The sequence below is a fragment of the Pongo abelii genome, chromosome 3 (genome assembly GCF_028885655.2).
Source record: "Pongo abelii isolate AG06213 chromosome 3, NHGRI_mPonAbe1-v2.0_pri, whole genome shotgun sequence".
NCBI classification, from domain to species: Eukaryota; Metazoa; Chordata; class Mammalia; order Primates; family Hominidae; genus Pongo; species Pongo abelii.
Window position 1 is genome coordinate 171,460,725 of NC_071988.2, and position 16,629 is coordinate 171,477,353.

General features: G+C 35.1%; 1 protein-coding gene across 3 annotated transcripts in view; it reads right to left on the reverse strand.

Annotated features, from left to right (window-relative positions):
* The window catches only part of IQCM (IQ motif containing M), a 489,167-nt gene that overhangs the window by 274,449 nt on the left and 198,089 nt on the right, over nt 1–16,629 (reverse strand). For all 3 annotated transcript variants that reach the window (XM_054554570.1, XM_054554569.1, XM_054554571.1), the window contains one exon: nt 3,614–3,729. In XM_054554570.1, coding sequence (XP_054410545.1) covers nt 3,614–3,729 — 116 coding nt within the window. The remainder of the gene's footprint in view (nt 1–3,613; nt 3,730–16,629) is intronic.

The window sequence follows — 16,629 nt, forward strand, 5'->3', positions numbered from 1 at the left end:
TATAAACCTTTATTACCTCTAACTGGACAGGTACAAAAGGTCACTTTATTGACCACCTGGTGTCCACTCCAGTACACCCCAAACTTTCAGTTTATAAACACCTGAAGTCTCCATCAAAAAAACTATTAGAACAGATAAATGAACTCAGTAAAGTTTCAGGATACAAAATCAATGTACAAAAATTAGCAGCATTTCAATATACCAATAATGATCAAGTTGGAAACCAAATCAATAACTCAATCCCATTTATAAAAGCTACAGGAAAAAAAAAACGCTGAGGAATACATTTAAGCTAGGGAGCGAAATATCTCAACAAGGAAAACTAAAAAATACTGATGAAAGAAATCATAGATGGCACAAACAAATGGAAAAGCATCCCAGTCTCATGAATTGGAAGGATAAAAATAATTTAAATGATCATACTGCCCAAGGTAATGTCTAGATTTAATACAATTACTGTCAAATTACCAATGTCATTCTTCACAGGATTAGAACAAATAATCCTAAAATTTATATGGAAGCAAAAAAGAACCTAAATAGCCAAAGTAATCCTGAGCAAAAATGATAAAGCTAGAGGTATCACATTACCTAACTTCAAATTATACAAGACCATAATAAACAAAACAGCATGATATTGGTTCAAAAATAGACACATACATCAATGGAAGAATAAATAACCCAGAAATAAAGTTACATTATTACAACCAAGTGATCTTTGACAAAGGCAATTAAAAAATACATCGGGGAAAGGATACCCTATTCAAGAAATGGTGCTGGTAAAATTGGAAAGCCATATGCAGAAGAATAAAACTGGACCCCTATCTCTCACTATGTACAAAAGTTAACTCAAGATGGATTAAAGACTTAAATGTAAGACCTGAAGCCATAAAATTCCTAGAAGAAAACCTAGGAAAAACTCTTCTGGACATTGGCCTAGGCAAATAATTTACAGATAAGCCCTCAAAAGGAAATGCAATGAAAACAAAAATGGGCAAATAGACTTCATTAAACTGAAAAGCTCCTGTACAAGATAAGAAATAATTAAAAGAATAAACAGACAACCTACAGAATGGGAGAAAATACTTACAAACATGCATCTGACAAAAGGTTAATATCCAGAATCTATTAGAAATGCAAACTAGAAAAAAACAAATAATCCCATTAAAAAGTGGGCAAAGGGCATAAGTGGACATTTTTCAAAAGAAGACACACAAGCAGCCAACAAACATGAAAAAATGCTCCACATCACTAATCACCAAAGAAATGCAAATTAAAACCACAATGAAACACCATCTTACACATCAGAGTGGCTATTGAAATGTCAAAAAACAGTAGATGTTGGTGAGGATGCAGAGAAAAGGGAACACTTATACAGTTAGTGGAAATATAAGTTAGTACACCCTCTATGGGAAACAGTCTGGAGATTTCTCAGAACTAAAAATAGAACTAACTTCAGTTCAGCAATCTAACTACTGGGTATCTACCCAAACAAAAAGAAACCATTGTATACACACATTCATTATGTTTATGGCAGCACTGTTTACAATAACAAAGTCATAGAATAAACCTAAATGTTCATCAATAGATGATTGGATTAAAAATGTGGGAAATATATATATATACACCATGGAATACTACTCAGTCACATAAAAGAATGAAATCATGTATTTTGCAGCAACGTGGATGGAATTGGAGGCCATTATCCTAAGCGAAATGACTCAGAAGCAGAAAGTCAAAAACCACATGTTCTCACTCGTAAGTGGGAGCTAAACTATGGGTAGCGGTGGTCATCCAATAGACACTGGAGACGCTAATAGGTGGGAGGATGGGAAAGGGGTGGGGGATGAAATGCTATCTATTGTGTACAATGTACATTATTCAGGTGGCAGCTACACTGGAAGCCCAGACTTCAGCACAATGTAACTATCCATGTAAAACAACTACATTATCTCTAAATCTATAAAAACAAACATAATAAAAACATTAAAAATAAAAACAATTGGTTTTAGTAAATTTGACTCACAAGGAATTTAGCAACATATGCTAAATATGATATATTAATAACTTAAAAGTTTTGATTTACAGAAAAAAATAAAAATCTAACATGTGCTATTTAAAATGACAGATTAAGAACTATTCAACAGGTAGATAAAATAATTTGGTAAAATATATTTCAGTTGTCTAATGATGTTATGGACTAAATTGTGTCCCTTTGAAATTCAAATGTAGAAGTTCAAACCTCAACTGTAACTTAATTTGGGAATAAGGCCTTTAAGGAGGTAATTAAGATTAAATGAGGTCATAAGGGTAGGGTCCTAATCCAATATGACACTAGGGGTGCATTAGTACAGAAGAAAGACAACATGGCCGCACATGGTGGCTGACACCTGTAATCCCAGCATTTTGGGAGGGTAAGGTGGGCGGATCACCTAAGGTCAGGAGTTTGAGACCTGCCTAACCAATATGGTGAAACCCCGCCTCTATTAAAAATACAAAAATTATCCAGGCATGGTGGCAAGCATCTGTAACTCCAGCTACTCAGAAGGCTGAGGCACAAGAATCACTTAAACCCGGCAGGTGGAGGTTGCAGTGAGCTGAGATCACACCATTACACTGCAGCCTGAGCAACAGAGTGAGACTCCATCTCAAAAAAAAAAAAGAAAAGAAGAAGAAGAAAGACAATGTGAGGACACAATGAGAAGGCAGCAGTCTGCAAGCCAAGGAAAGGGGTCTCAGGAGAAACCAATGCTGCCAGCAACTTCATCTTGGACTTCCAGCCTCCAGAATAGTAAGACAATAAATTTTTGTTGTTTAATCCATCCAGTCTGTGGTATTTTGTAATAGCAGCAAATGGCAAGTCCAGGGAAAAAAAATCAGTGATATGAAAAGAGAGAAAAAGATAAAGAAGATAAAGGACAGGACAGACATATTCACACACACAACAGAACATGTGGGAGATGTAAGAAACCCAGACATATCTACAGACACTGCAAAACACAATGTTGTAAAATAGCATTACGTGATCTTTTAAGAAATTGTTGCTAAAGATGTCTGAATAACATGAGTTTCTTCTACTATTCACATGTATATTAGGACTTGCTTTGAGAAATAAATAAATTTAAAGTACCAATTCTACTTTCAGATCACAAGTTCTCATGTCCTAGATTAGAGTCTTCATTCAGAAAACCATCAACATGTGGTCATAAAACTGCCCTTGGATTTTTTAATCCTTCCATTATCATGCCTTTAACAGATGTCTACATTCTACATTCTCCCCCTGACTTCATTATGTTTTCTTGACGGTCTATGTACCATTACAAAAATAGTTGAGGTGCTAACACATTTGGGGCAAACCATGTGATGATCACTTTAACTAATGCTCTTCCAATAAATAATGACACGCATATTGTGGGATCGGTTGATCAGCAAGATTTACACAAGACACAAGAACAGAACTAAAGTAATGCTTCAGAAAAAATGAATTTCAGTGGAGAACCATCTTAGGACCGAAACAGGTCCATAGTAAAATCTCAAGTGCGTTCATCAAAATTAACCCAATAATTTACTGGAAAAATGGTAATTCAAATCTACATCCAGTTTTATAAATACTTACAGAATAATAATCCCGAAATATTGATGATGATTGAGAGAAGCTAACTCGACCAGAGTCACAAGCAAAACAGAAAGACCTTGTCGGCACAAATCCTCTCCAGTCATAGAATGCTTTGTCTGTTAGAAATATCAATGCAGGTTAAAACAGTATCTATCCAGGAAAAGTACACACTGATTATATTGCTTAATGTTGCAAAGAGTAAAGCAAATCATCTTTATGGCCTCACTATTCTGTATTAAAATCACATCTTGTCATCTAATCAGAGAGAAGTGATAGGATTGCATAGAGAGAGGCTTCGATTAATTGGCTCCTTCATACCGTAAGGCTCTCGTGTTTTTATTGCACAGTGTGCCCATCAGAAAATTAATAGGTTCATTCTCTTCACTATCTCCTCCTGAAGAACATCAACTTCTTTTTTTAAAGAAGGCTTAAACGAAAATCATGTTTGCGAATAGCACTTATAAAAATAAAAGGAAAACCTCTCTGTGTTACATACTTTAAAAGAAAATTCAGTATTTTATAAGGCACAAGTTTTGATATTGCAAAGTAAATTAAATTATTAAAAGTGTTTAAGGTAAATAGGTCGAAAGCACAAAAGGTTAGCCAGCATCACCACATATTTGTTCTGTCTCATGGCAGTTGGTACATAAGATTTCTACAGGAACCTTTTTTCTTTAATCATAGGAAAGAGATCGAAGATTTATTTGTCCATTTTTTTCTCAGAGATATTAATCATTTAAAAAGAAGAAAATTCAGTTCAATCCTGCCATCCAAATGAATCAAACTATTTTCATATTTCCAATTTTCCTTCATATATGTATATATGTATATATGTGTATCTATATAGTCTTTCCTGAAACTTTCAATTTAATAAAGTCATCCATGGACTGCTTAGTTTTATATAAATTTATAGAAAACTCAAGAAGTAATAAATTCTCTCACTTCATTGCTTCAATTTATTTACAGGATCATAATTTGAGTGGTCTATGGGGAGGCAATGAAGTAACATAAAATAATAAAAAGGTAATGTTATCTCAGAGACATTCTGATCAGTACATAAACATTCTGCCTCGTTTTAACTTTATATATATTTCTTCCATTTCAGTCAAGAGTCTCTGCACTCTTTCAAAAAGGCAAAATCTCTAGAAGAGGCAACACAATCATATATTTCAATCACAATTCAATGTGAATCAGTGGAATTCTTTTTTTTTTTTTTTTTTTTGGAGATGTAGTTTCACTCTTTCCCCCAGGCTGGAGTGCAGTGGCACGATCTCAGCTCACTGCAAGCTCCACTTCCCCGGTTCACGTCATTCTCCTGCCTCAGCCCCCTGAGTAGCTGGGACTACAGGCACCCGCCTCCACACCCGGCTAATTTTTTGTATTTTTTAGTACAGACAGGGTTTCAGAGTGTTAGCCAGGATGGTCTCGAACTCAAAATTCTTTAATGGAAGTAAAGGCCAATAACAAGTAGCTTGTAGAGAATCTGAGCATTTTAGTACCTAAGAAGAAGATAGCAATGGAAAGACCATGCCCTTTATATTTTCATTTGGCAGCTTTATAAGACCAAGGGAATGTAAAAGAGTAACACAAGAGTTATTAAGATGTATACACCCTTACATTTCTTATGAAGCCCTCTTAACGAATTCAAAGCATTCTCCAGCTCATCAGCATTATTCCTGACCTACCCACTCCCCTTAATGCACCACTACATACAATAAGCAATATCTCATATTTTAGATAATCGTGCTTCTCTTTCCAATCTCCTTTTTGAATTTATAAACTGTTCCAAGGCAAGGACTATAACTTACCTGGAATTGCTCTGTGTTTCTGATTCATTAGCAATGTGAATAAGGTAGCTATGTAAACACTGGTGAATAAGAAGGAGGATATTGAACATTCCCAACACAAAGAAATGACAAATGTCTGAGATGATAAATATATTAACTACCCTGATCTGATCACTATACATTATATGTATAAAAACATCACTCTGTACTCCCATGAATGTGTACACTTGTTAATTTAAAAAATAAAATTAAATAAATAAATAAAATTGCTCTGTGATTAAAAAATGAATTGGTCTGAAAAGGTTAAATCTTACAGGCAAAGAGATTATCTTCTTGATCATTGAAGAGTCCAACCCAACATATGAAACTAAAACCTATACAACTTATTTTTCCAATAGAGTCCAGAGCATTTTCAGATGTTTTATCTTGCTTACTCACAAAACAGACTCACAGAGTTGAAAACACCATGCATTATTTTCTCCCAGTATATAGGTATCATACTAGAAAATATAGCTATGACTTTTCTGCTTCAGGAAGCAGCAAAGCCTCCACTAAAATCCTCAAGGTAATCATTCACATACTGATGTACGCTAATGACTCCTCCTTAGAAGCCAGGCACAGAAGGTGACATGCAACAAATTCCAGTTTATTCCACAAAGTCAGTCAAAAGTTATAAGCTAATAGTTTGATGAAGACCAAAGTCATTAATCAGACTAAATCTTCACAAACCCTTCCTGGAGTCAACAATCTTCACAGATAATGACACACAGAAATAAAGGTTCTGAATCCCAGGTGTGTGTGTGTGTGTTTGTGTGTGTGTACACATGTGCACAAGAGTAGGCCGTATATTGATAGATGGAAAAGAAATTTTGTCAGTAATCCCAGTTATCAGTCAGCAGGACAGAATAAAATATTGTAAGAGTAAACAAATCTGAGGAAAACGCAATATCAAGATTTGGAAAGAAACCAAAATGCTCACATCAGTTTAACAAGGAGTTAAAAAGTAGCTATCCTTGAACATTAAAAAATTTGTTAAATAACTACTCATACTGATATCTGACTTTGTGTTTCTTCAATATTTTAGACTATCATCAAAAAATATTAATTCATGTTAGTGTGCTGCCTTTCTGCATATCTAATTTGCACATCAAGACTTAAAGTCTTTCACTTGCTTTGTATGCGCCATGAAACTGAATCTAATGGTGTGCCCCAAATGTGTGTATGTGTGTGTGTGTGCACACGCACATGTGCTCCTGGATTAGAACCCGATTTGGCATTGACTACAAGGCTAACCAACAAAACCGTAAGAGTGAAAGGTCCCATAGAATCCAACTGAAATAAATACATGAAGAAACAGAAAATCCTTAAAAATAGGCTTTTAAAATTCTGATTTTTAGGTATTTTTCACCAGACCATCTCCCCTCACTTTCTAACATCATCTTGACGTTTATAATGGTAATCATTTTTCAATTTTATTTTCTGTTTTTATTCAAATTTATGTAGTTGACAATTAGCCCATTATTTACACAGGTGGGAGACATTTCCAAAACCTACTAAGTAGTTGTTATTTTATAAGCTTAAATTATACAAATGACTCACAGAAAACTGAAAAGATCGTATACGACAGGTGATCATGTCAGGGAATGAGAAGCAAGGGAAAGAAAAAGGAAGGAAAGAAAAGTTCTTAGGTAGTTAAAACAATCCCCACATCTATAATTTTTGTAGTGACAAATATTATCTTCGTATCACAAATGAATAGATTGGTTCAATTCACCTGGATATCAGCAAAAGACCCAAAGGCAATAGTAGTTCAGCGTTTAAAAATACACTGTTTTAGTCAACTTAGAAACCAAATGCTCTTAAGAAACAGTCTGTATATCTGCTTTCCAGAGTAGAAGGCAGTTCAAATGAAAATGTATCTTTATTAGGATATGATAAAACCAAAGACATTACTGAGTTTAGTGGTCCCGTGTCCCTAGAGCCTCTTTTATGCCAAGCTCGTTCTGTTTCCCTTTTATCAATTCTCTCATATCAATTAATTCTTTGAGTTAATTGCACATGCAGTTTTATTCTGTAGGTAATTACAAACAATTAATAGTTAGGAGACAGAATTAGCAGTTCTTAGTTTGATTATCTATATAATTAAAAGGGGTGGCAAACTAGAGTTGACAAATAGCATCTTAATCATTTGAATAATCAAACCCCAGAAGCTTGCTTGGGTGGCTGAATTCCATCTGTTACATTAGCTTAAATTCTAGAATTAATGACTGAAATGTCCATTTAAATCAATTCATATGTGTTGAATTTATAGTACAAAATGAACAAGGCATTTGCTCTAAAATTACTTAAACCACCTTCTTTTGTTTGTTTATAATAAGCTGTTTCCAAAAGGATTCAATGAAAACAAAGATTTGTAGAGAAGAAAAAGTAATATATTTTCCTCACCCATTGGAAGTGTTCATGGAGGAGACATTCCTATAACAAAGACTGATTAACAAGAGAAAAGTATAACAAGCTTGTTTATCAAAGTTTTGTGTAACATAGGAGGCTTCAGAAATGAAGACACAAAGACTCAGGGAGAACTGTATTTTTTATGTAGAAGTATGATCGGACAAAATGCGGTATGACCTTATGGTAGTAAACTATGGGAAACTCAGCAAGACCTATTTCTTCAGATTTTTCTTGGCTTCCAGATATGGGGCAGGACATTTGTCACAAGAGAGTCTTCAGGAGGGAAGGGAGGAAGTCAAGAGTGAATTTCCTGGGTTTTATCGCTAGCTTTGGAGGAGAGGAATTCTAGTTTCTATGTCCAGCTTCTAGGGAGAAAAATCCAGAGAGGGCTTCCTGCTTCTACTGTCCTCTCAATTCTTGCAACTCAAAATACTCAGCATGCCAAGGCACCACTCAGCATGCCAAGGCATTTTTGGGGTATCGTGTTCTGAGTCCTGACAGATTCGATAGACTAAATTATGTACATCTAGTGAATGCCAGTTAATAATCATGGATACCATTTCTATGTTATAAAATATCTAAGAAATATGGATAATTCTTCTCATACTATGTTCTGTTTAATACTTTGTGTGCTGTGATGGTTAATAATGAGTGTCAACTTGACTGGATTGAAGGACACAAAGTATTGATGCTGGGTGTGTCTGTGAGGGTGTTGCCAAAAGAGATTAGCATTTGAGTCAGTGGGATGGGAAAGGCAGACCCACCCTTAGCCTGGGTGGGCACAATCTAATCAACTGCCAGCATGGCTAGAATATAAGCAGGCAGAAAAATATGAAAAGAGAGACTGGCCTAGCCTCCCAGCCTACATCTTTCTCCCATGCTGGATGCTTCCTGCCCTCGAACATCAGACTCCAAGTTCTTCAGTTTTGGAGCTCGCATTGGCTCTCCTTGCTCCTCAGCCTGCAGACAGCCTATTGTGGGACCTTTGTGGGATCTTGTGATTGTGTTAGTTATGCTTAATAAACATATATATATGAGTTTATAGCAAATAAGACATACTTCTAATCCTTTTTTAGCTATCTGAAGGAACCAGAGGTTTGTAGATAGCAAATACTAAGCAGCAAAACAAACTTAAGGTAAGTTAGAAAATGTATGGGAACTTCATTCTGATTAGAAAAGAATGTGATGTAGAACAGTAGCATCACTGTTGCATAACATCTTTCTGAATTGCCAAGTATTTGAACAAGTTTGGTAGATACTTTGAAGCTAATAGTAGATAAAAATTCTTCAAAAAAATAATGACTTCTGGTTCAATATGGTCTGTTACCTTTGGCTGTGAGGCAGCCCCTTTACAACCTCAATAAATACTATAATGATAAAGGAGAAGATGAAAATCTCAAGATCACAAAAAATAAATCTAACCATTTACCAATTTGCAATTGAGAAAAAAATTTAATTAGGATAATGGAAGTGAATTGAGGAAAGCAATCAGTGACTTTTACATAATAATATACTCACCCCTCCCTAATTTGAAAGATGGTAGAAAGATGCTTAATATCTCCCAAGGAAAAAAATACGGGAAAAAAAAGAACAAAAAATGTTTCTCTACAATGTAGGTGCTGCTTTAAAATAACTGATTCCCTTTTCCTACCTTCATCTACCACAATTCACTTAGACACTATAGCTCCAAGACAACAACTAGGAAAGAAAGCAGCCCTGGCTTTAGCAGCAGTATTTGATACAGTCCTATGGAAAGGAAAGAGTTCTGTGTGGAGGCTGGGGAGGGCAGGTATTGATAACAGTGCATAATGGAGATTGTAATTTTTCATGAGGTAAATAGCTGAAAATAATAAGAACGAAGGTGTGGAATAGGAAAGTCTCTACTTCAGCAAAGCTCAACTGTTTGAGACAGATGTCTGCAAGTTACTGGGAATTAGGCAGAGAACCAGGCATTGACACCTGATCATCAACTATAGAACTAGATTTTTCTCAGGGCTGAGAAAAATCCACACGTTCTTTCTATTTGTAATCACTCACTGCATAGATCAATTTCTCCTTATCTGGGGCAGAGTAAATAAACTAGGGCCTATATTAATCATGGTAATATTTGTTAACACTTATTGAAGGCTCAAATTACTAAACAATTTACACACATTACCTGACCTATGCTGCAGAATAACCCTATGAGGTGGATGTTCCATTTAACAGAGGAGAAAACATATTATGTCCCTTGGTCAAGTTCAGAGGGTAAGAGGTTGTGTGAACCCAGGTCTATCTTGAAGCTTACCTGTGACTGACACAAGGGAAAAGGTCTTTGTGGCAGACTGTTCAGAAAGAGACCCATGTCCTAATCCCTGAAACCTATAAATGTTAGCTTATATGGCAAAAGAGACTTTGCAACTGTGATTAAATTAAGGATTCTGAAATGGGGAGGGAGATTATCTGGGATTGTCCTGGTGGGCCCCACATGTAATCACAAGTGTCCTTACAAGAGAGGCAGAGGCAGACTTTACTACAGAAGAGAAGATGTGATGAGGCAAAAAATAGAATGGAGTGATGTGAAAAAGGGCTCATAAGCCAAGGAATGCAGGTGGCCTCCAGAAGCTGGAAAAGGCATGGAAACAGATTCTTCCCTAGCATCTCTGGAAGGAACTAGTCCTGCAGACACTTTGACTTAATTCAGTGAAATTGATTTCAAACTTCTAGCCTCTACAAATATAAGAAAAAATTGGGGATTGTTTCAAGTTACCAGGTTTTCAGTAATTTGTTACAGCAGCCATAGGGAAACTAACACAGTCTATAATTCTAAAAATTCAGTAGAAGTGTTTAAATCTAAAAATATTCTGCTAGACCCAGGGGAAAATTATAGAAAAATGCTTGGCATTCTCACTATATTATAATAAGCCAACTCTTTGAAATAGAAGCCAAACCAATAAAGAAATAACTAAAAGTTTAACAATAATAATAATTGTAAGCCAAATAAAAATGAGAATTAGCATTTTTAAAAGGGAAGAAATACAAAGAAACCAAAAATGTAATGGCAGAATAAAAATGTACTTCAGAGTTAGTAGGAGTATAAGTGACAGCATGGAATATCAAATGACTGGATTTGGCAAGCACTCCTAGAATGCAGAAGAAAAGCATCAAAGATGAGAATTATAAGAGAGAAGATTATAGATTAAAGAGCACAAAAAATAAATATCCATCAAAGGAACCACACACATTACTGAAGATGAAACTAGAACAATCAGAAATGAAGAAAACATACTATGTAATAATTTCCTGAGCTGAACAAAAGATTTGAATCATCTGACTATTGGAGTTCACTGAGTTATGGGGTAAGTTTATTAAAAGAGACTTGCATGCAAGTATATTCTGCAAAATTACAGGAGTAAAGAAAACTTAAATGATAAGAATAAAGAAAATTTAATACGTATTCAAGAAGAAAAACATCTGCAAAGGTATAAACTTCAGGTTATTCTCAAATTTCTTCTGTGAAACAGCAAAAGAATCAATAAATAATAGACCACCAACAGAATTTTCAGGAAAGCGAAAAGTTAAATAAATTTTATAACCAAATTGTCTTCCATGTGTAAAGGCTAGGAAAAAAAATCATTATCAAATACATCAGTGCTCTGAAAATTTGCTCAGAAAACACTTAACTAAAGACTGAGGCATGAATCAATCAAAGAATTTAGAAACCACAGTATAAGAGAACTAGCAGTTCCTCCCCTCACCAATATACTCAGTTCTCATAGGATCAGGTGTAGTTACATGGATTCTATAGCTAGGTCTTAAAGTGTGGTCCTGCCTGGCTTTACCTCACAGATTTCTATTCTGCATATTCTACTTTCTTAGGAACTAAACCATTTTTTTCCCCTAGGGTATAAACTTGAACTCACTCACAGTTCAAATGAAATGAGCTTTCAAACTGAATCCTGCCCTATGATTATCCAAAGAAACAATAACCAGTTTGTTCTGTTATGCACTTGCAAAGACTAAACATTTTATTTGGCTTGAACATGTACCCAGAGACCCAATATAATGGCGATTTTTATTTTCTTATAACTTAAATATGAGTTTTCTCCATTTTAGCAACTCAAACTGAATCACCTGAATCATGACCTTGCCCTTCAGAAAGCTCTTCCTTATATCATGGGAACAGCCTCTGGGTGTTCCTATAAAGCTGGGTGGCTTAACTAAGAGAAAAAAAATTAACAAGCAATTGTCTTTAGGCAGGAGAATACTAGATGGCTGTCATGATAATGTTCTGTATTTTCCAAATGTTTTGCAATTAATCATAACTAATGGCAATTTTAGAGAAAACACATTAAAAATAAGTCTATATAATTTTAGGTAAAAGTGGGCAAAAATTATGTTAAAATTATGAGCAAAAGCAAGGTATGGAGAAAGCAAAAGGAGTTTTAGAAATGTTTGCCTCAAAGGAAGCATTAGATTGAGACTAAATTGCACTCATCTTTTTCTAAAGAGAACATTTTGTATTTGCAAAGGAGAAAATACAATTTGTTTAAACTTCCTTTAATAAAGATACATAATAAAATGAATGTTTCCTTTAAATATGCCGTCAATGGCACCTTTTTGGGACCGGGTGTGGGGTGGGGGGTAGGCAGGGTGTGAACCACAGTATCATTAGGTAAAAGTGAGAACTCATATTACCTTCCCAGGAAGGGAGAGAGACAGCCTGCTGTCTAATAGCTTTAGAAAGATTTGGTCTCAGGCTTACAAAGTGAAGACTCTTGATTAAGAAAATCAGAGGTCCTGATGACAAGTCTATCAAAGATTGACTTCTGCAATGTAGTGGCTACTATCTGGCTTGGATGGCAGCATACTTGTCATCTTTGTCAGGAAGCACTCTGCCAAACGCAGTTGTTGCGGGCAATGGGCTGCAAACTCCAGCAGGATTGGGACTGTGTCCTGGGCACTGTTTTGCTGCCTGCATAACCACAGTTACTGGAACAGGATATGCACTAATTTTATAGCACAAATGATTGTTATAGTGAACTAGATGATACATGTTTTACAGATAACAGGGAAGTATAGGTTTCTAAGCAAGAAAGACAGAGGTCCTGGGGCAAAGTGGACACTGAGTGATAATTTAAAAGTCATATTCTTAGTGGTCTACCTGAAAAGGAAGCAACAATTAATTAGTTTTTCATTTATCTCACATAATTTGATTTTTAAAAAAATAAGAATTATTCCAAATTTATCATATATTGATGTATGAATCATATGTACCTTACCTATTTTAGCCAAGGCTTTGATGCCTGAACTCATACATCCCTGATGAAAATGAAAATTTGAAAAGACTTTTAGGAAAGAATTGTCAGTAAAAAAAGTCTTTTAAATGTTCATATTTTTGTAATACCAATTTCTAAGAGTCTTTCCTAAGAAAATTATCTGAAATGTGACTAAAGATTAACAAAATTGTTTATTATAGCATTATTTATAATAATTATGCAGAAAACACTTAATATAGCAAGCTTGAGACTGCTACTCTTAGCAACATCTGCTTGTAAAGTTGACCTTTGGTTGATATCTTAAAACTTAGCGGGTAAACAATTCCTGATATAAAACTTTCCTTAAATGATAAGGGTGTCTCACTATACCCAGACCAATTGTGCAAGCAATATGGTTTTTGCTGAATATCTGCTTTCCTTCCAGAAATCCAAAATGTTGGTACATGCTAGGCAGAGTATGCCTATGTGACTAGGCTCCAATAAAAATCTTGGGTACTAAGTTTTTAACAAGCATCCCAGGTATATAACACTTTACACATGTTGTCATGACTTGCTGCTGGAGGAATTCAGGGCATCCTTTCTGACTCCACTGGGAGAGAACTATTGGACTCTTGCTCTCGGTTTCCTGTGGATTTCATTCCCTGTACCTCTTCCCTTTGCTGATTTTGCTTTGTAACCTTTCACTGTAATAAACCTTAGCCATGACTACGACCATATACTAAGTACTGTGAGACCCTCTAATGAATCAGCAAACTTGGGGTGGTCTTTGGGACTCCAATATAAAAATAAAATTGGAAAAAATATAAATGTAAATATAATATAAATGTCCAGAAATGGAAGACTGGATAAATTTTACTATATCATGCATTGACTTATTCCTCAACAACAAAAGTTATGCTTATGAAGTATTTTGCATTATAACTGTATTGTAAGAAAAAAAATCTCATATACCTTGTGCTTTTAATTATGGACCAAAAAAAATCTATAAACCAAAAGACTTCACAAAATTGTGCCAAAATGTTAAAAGTAATAGCTTTTGGTTTGATCAATTTTTTTTCTGTATTCTATTCTCTTATTTCTGAATGGACTGATAGTGGAGTTCATGAAACCTTAAATACCTGACTCACATATTGCCACCTCTTAAGGAATGTTATTCTAATTGTTTTTTCTCCATATCAATTGCCATTGTACCTAAACCGTGGTTTCACTGTGAAACCAGACTTGCCACTGAGCTTTGGAGGACAGGATTAGGAAGCAGTCCGTGAGTCTGAGGCAAACGCATATGAGTTGGACATAAGTGATTAAGCACATTGGACATATTTGGCTCAAACTCTACCCAGTTTGGTTTCTATACCACATAGAAATAATCTGATAAAATCAAATCTTACATGTTAACAGTTTAAAAGCTAGGTGAATGAACAGAAGCAGGCCATGTTAGCCGAGAGGTGAACCAACCTCGCCAGTTCTTTCTGAAACTGGTTGATAATCCCAGCATTGGGAAGTCTAGAACTGAGAATGACTGGGGTCAGGGGATGACTTTCCATGATATCTTCACATATAAGCTCCATTACTAAAGGAAATTTCTACAGGTTTTGTAAAGAAACAGACCTGAACATTTGGCTTTCCAGAATTTTTATAATGAAGAGATATTTGATTGGCAATGTGAAAGAATGATTAAGCTTTAGAAAACAAAAACTACCTACAAAATGTAATGTCATAAATCTTTGGTATTTTATTTATTCACAGGTTATGTATGAGCTAGAATAATTGTGCAAATTCTGAGCAAATTCAATGAGCTAGCCTTTTTAGGAAACAAAAATAAGAAACTAATCCCCTAAAAAAGATTATTAATTTTGTTATTTTCATCTGTTTTTGATGACTGGCTTGTCAGAAGATTGAAGGTCACCAATGTAACATTATCTTTACTGAAAGTTAATTAACGTAATACATTCAAAAGAGGAAAGAAAGATCCTGGTGACAAAAACAAAGGGATAATTACAGAACAAAATTTTAGCACTGCTTATATTTATATATTCATTCCAAATGTTTCACTCTATTCTTTACTACTCTCCTAGTCAGGGCTGGGAGGAAACTAGCTTGTCACCTTACAAGGTATGAACTGTATATGATTGGTGGGAACTTCACTAAATCGTAGGCATGTGGAGAATTAAATTAAAAATCTGTGTTAGTACTAAGAGGCTCACAAAGTCCAAGTGATAAAGGTAAAGTAAAAGATAAATATAAAGCAAATATCACACATAAATATAAGAAACAAGAATAATGAAATGAGCTAAGGCAAAGACTTTCTATTATTGTGATCAATGTTTACAATTATTGGATGTACGGATTAGCCAAATTCTGCCTATCCTTTTTAGTCCTTTCATCAGAAAGAAAGCAAAATGAAACACAAATCATCATTTCTACTTGTTATCAATATAAGTAAAAGGCTAAGTCTTAAGAGGATGAAGAAAATTCTGAATATTAATGCTTTGGATGTTATCTATAAAGCTCAGATAGCCACATGGATTCTGTTTCCATTATTACTAATAATTGAAAATTGATGGTACTAATAAAATATTCCACAGATGCTCTGTCTTCTCCCTCCTACACACCAACAGATCAAATTCAACATAATTTGGTTCTTTTGAGAAACATAATATGTATTACTTGCATAGAAATTTTAGGAATAATTAAGAACAAAATTAAGTTAATTTTTCAATCTACTTTACTGGTCTTACTAACTACTATGTCCACATATGAACCTTTCCTCCAGTTAAACTACTCTACTACCTCAACCTGAAATAACTTTGAGACACATCTCCACACAGTTGCCTATGCCACGGTCCCCCAGTAACCCATCCTCACTGATCTCCACCTTCCAAAAGTATGGGCAACTTTCAAGGCCAAGCTATACCGTTATTTTTTTTCTTTCCACTCATGATGGTACATTTGAATTCAAAGGAATGTGACTATGTGATAACAAAGATAACCCTGAATCTACTCTAATTATTAAAAGGTTAAATAATTCTCAGCTTTATCTTTTTCTTTTTTTTCTTTTATTTATTTATTTATTTATTTGAGACAGACTCTGACTCTGTTGCCCAGACTGGAGTGCAGTAGCATGATCTCGGCTCACTGGAACCTCTGCCTCCCAGGTTCAAGCGACTCTCCTGCCTTAGCCTCCTGAGTAGCTGGAATTATAGGTACGTGCCACCACACCTGGCTAATTTTTGTATTTTTAATAGAGACGGGGTTTCACCATGTTGGCCAGCTGGTCTCAAACTCCCAAACTCAAGTGAACTGCCCACCTTGGCCTCCCAAAGTGAGCTTTTTCTTTTCAGTATTTAGAAAATATACCTTGCAATCACTTCACTGATCCTGATATGCTAACATGAATGACCATGGAGAATGAGAACTACTAATCTCCACCACTGGAACAGAACACACCCCATTGCCTGGTATTGTAGATTACAAAAGGGATTATCTTTTCTTGTATTCTAACTCAGCCACAAGACTGTAA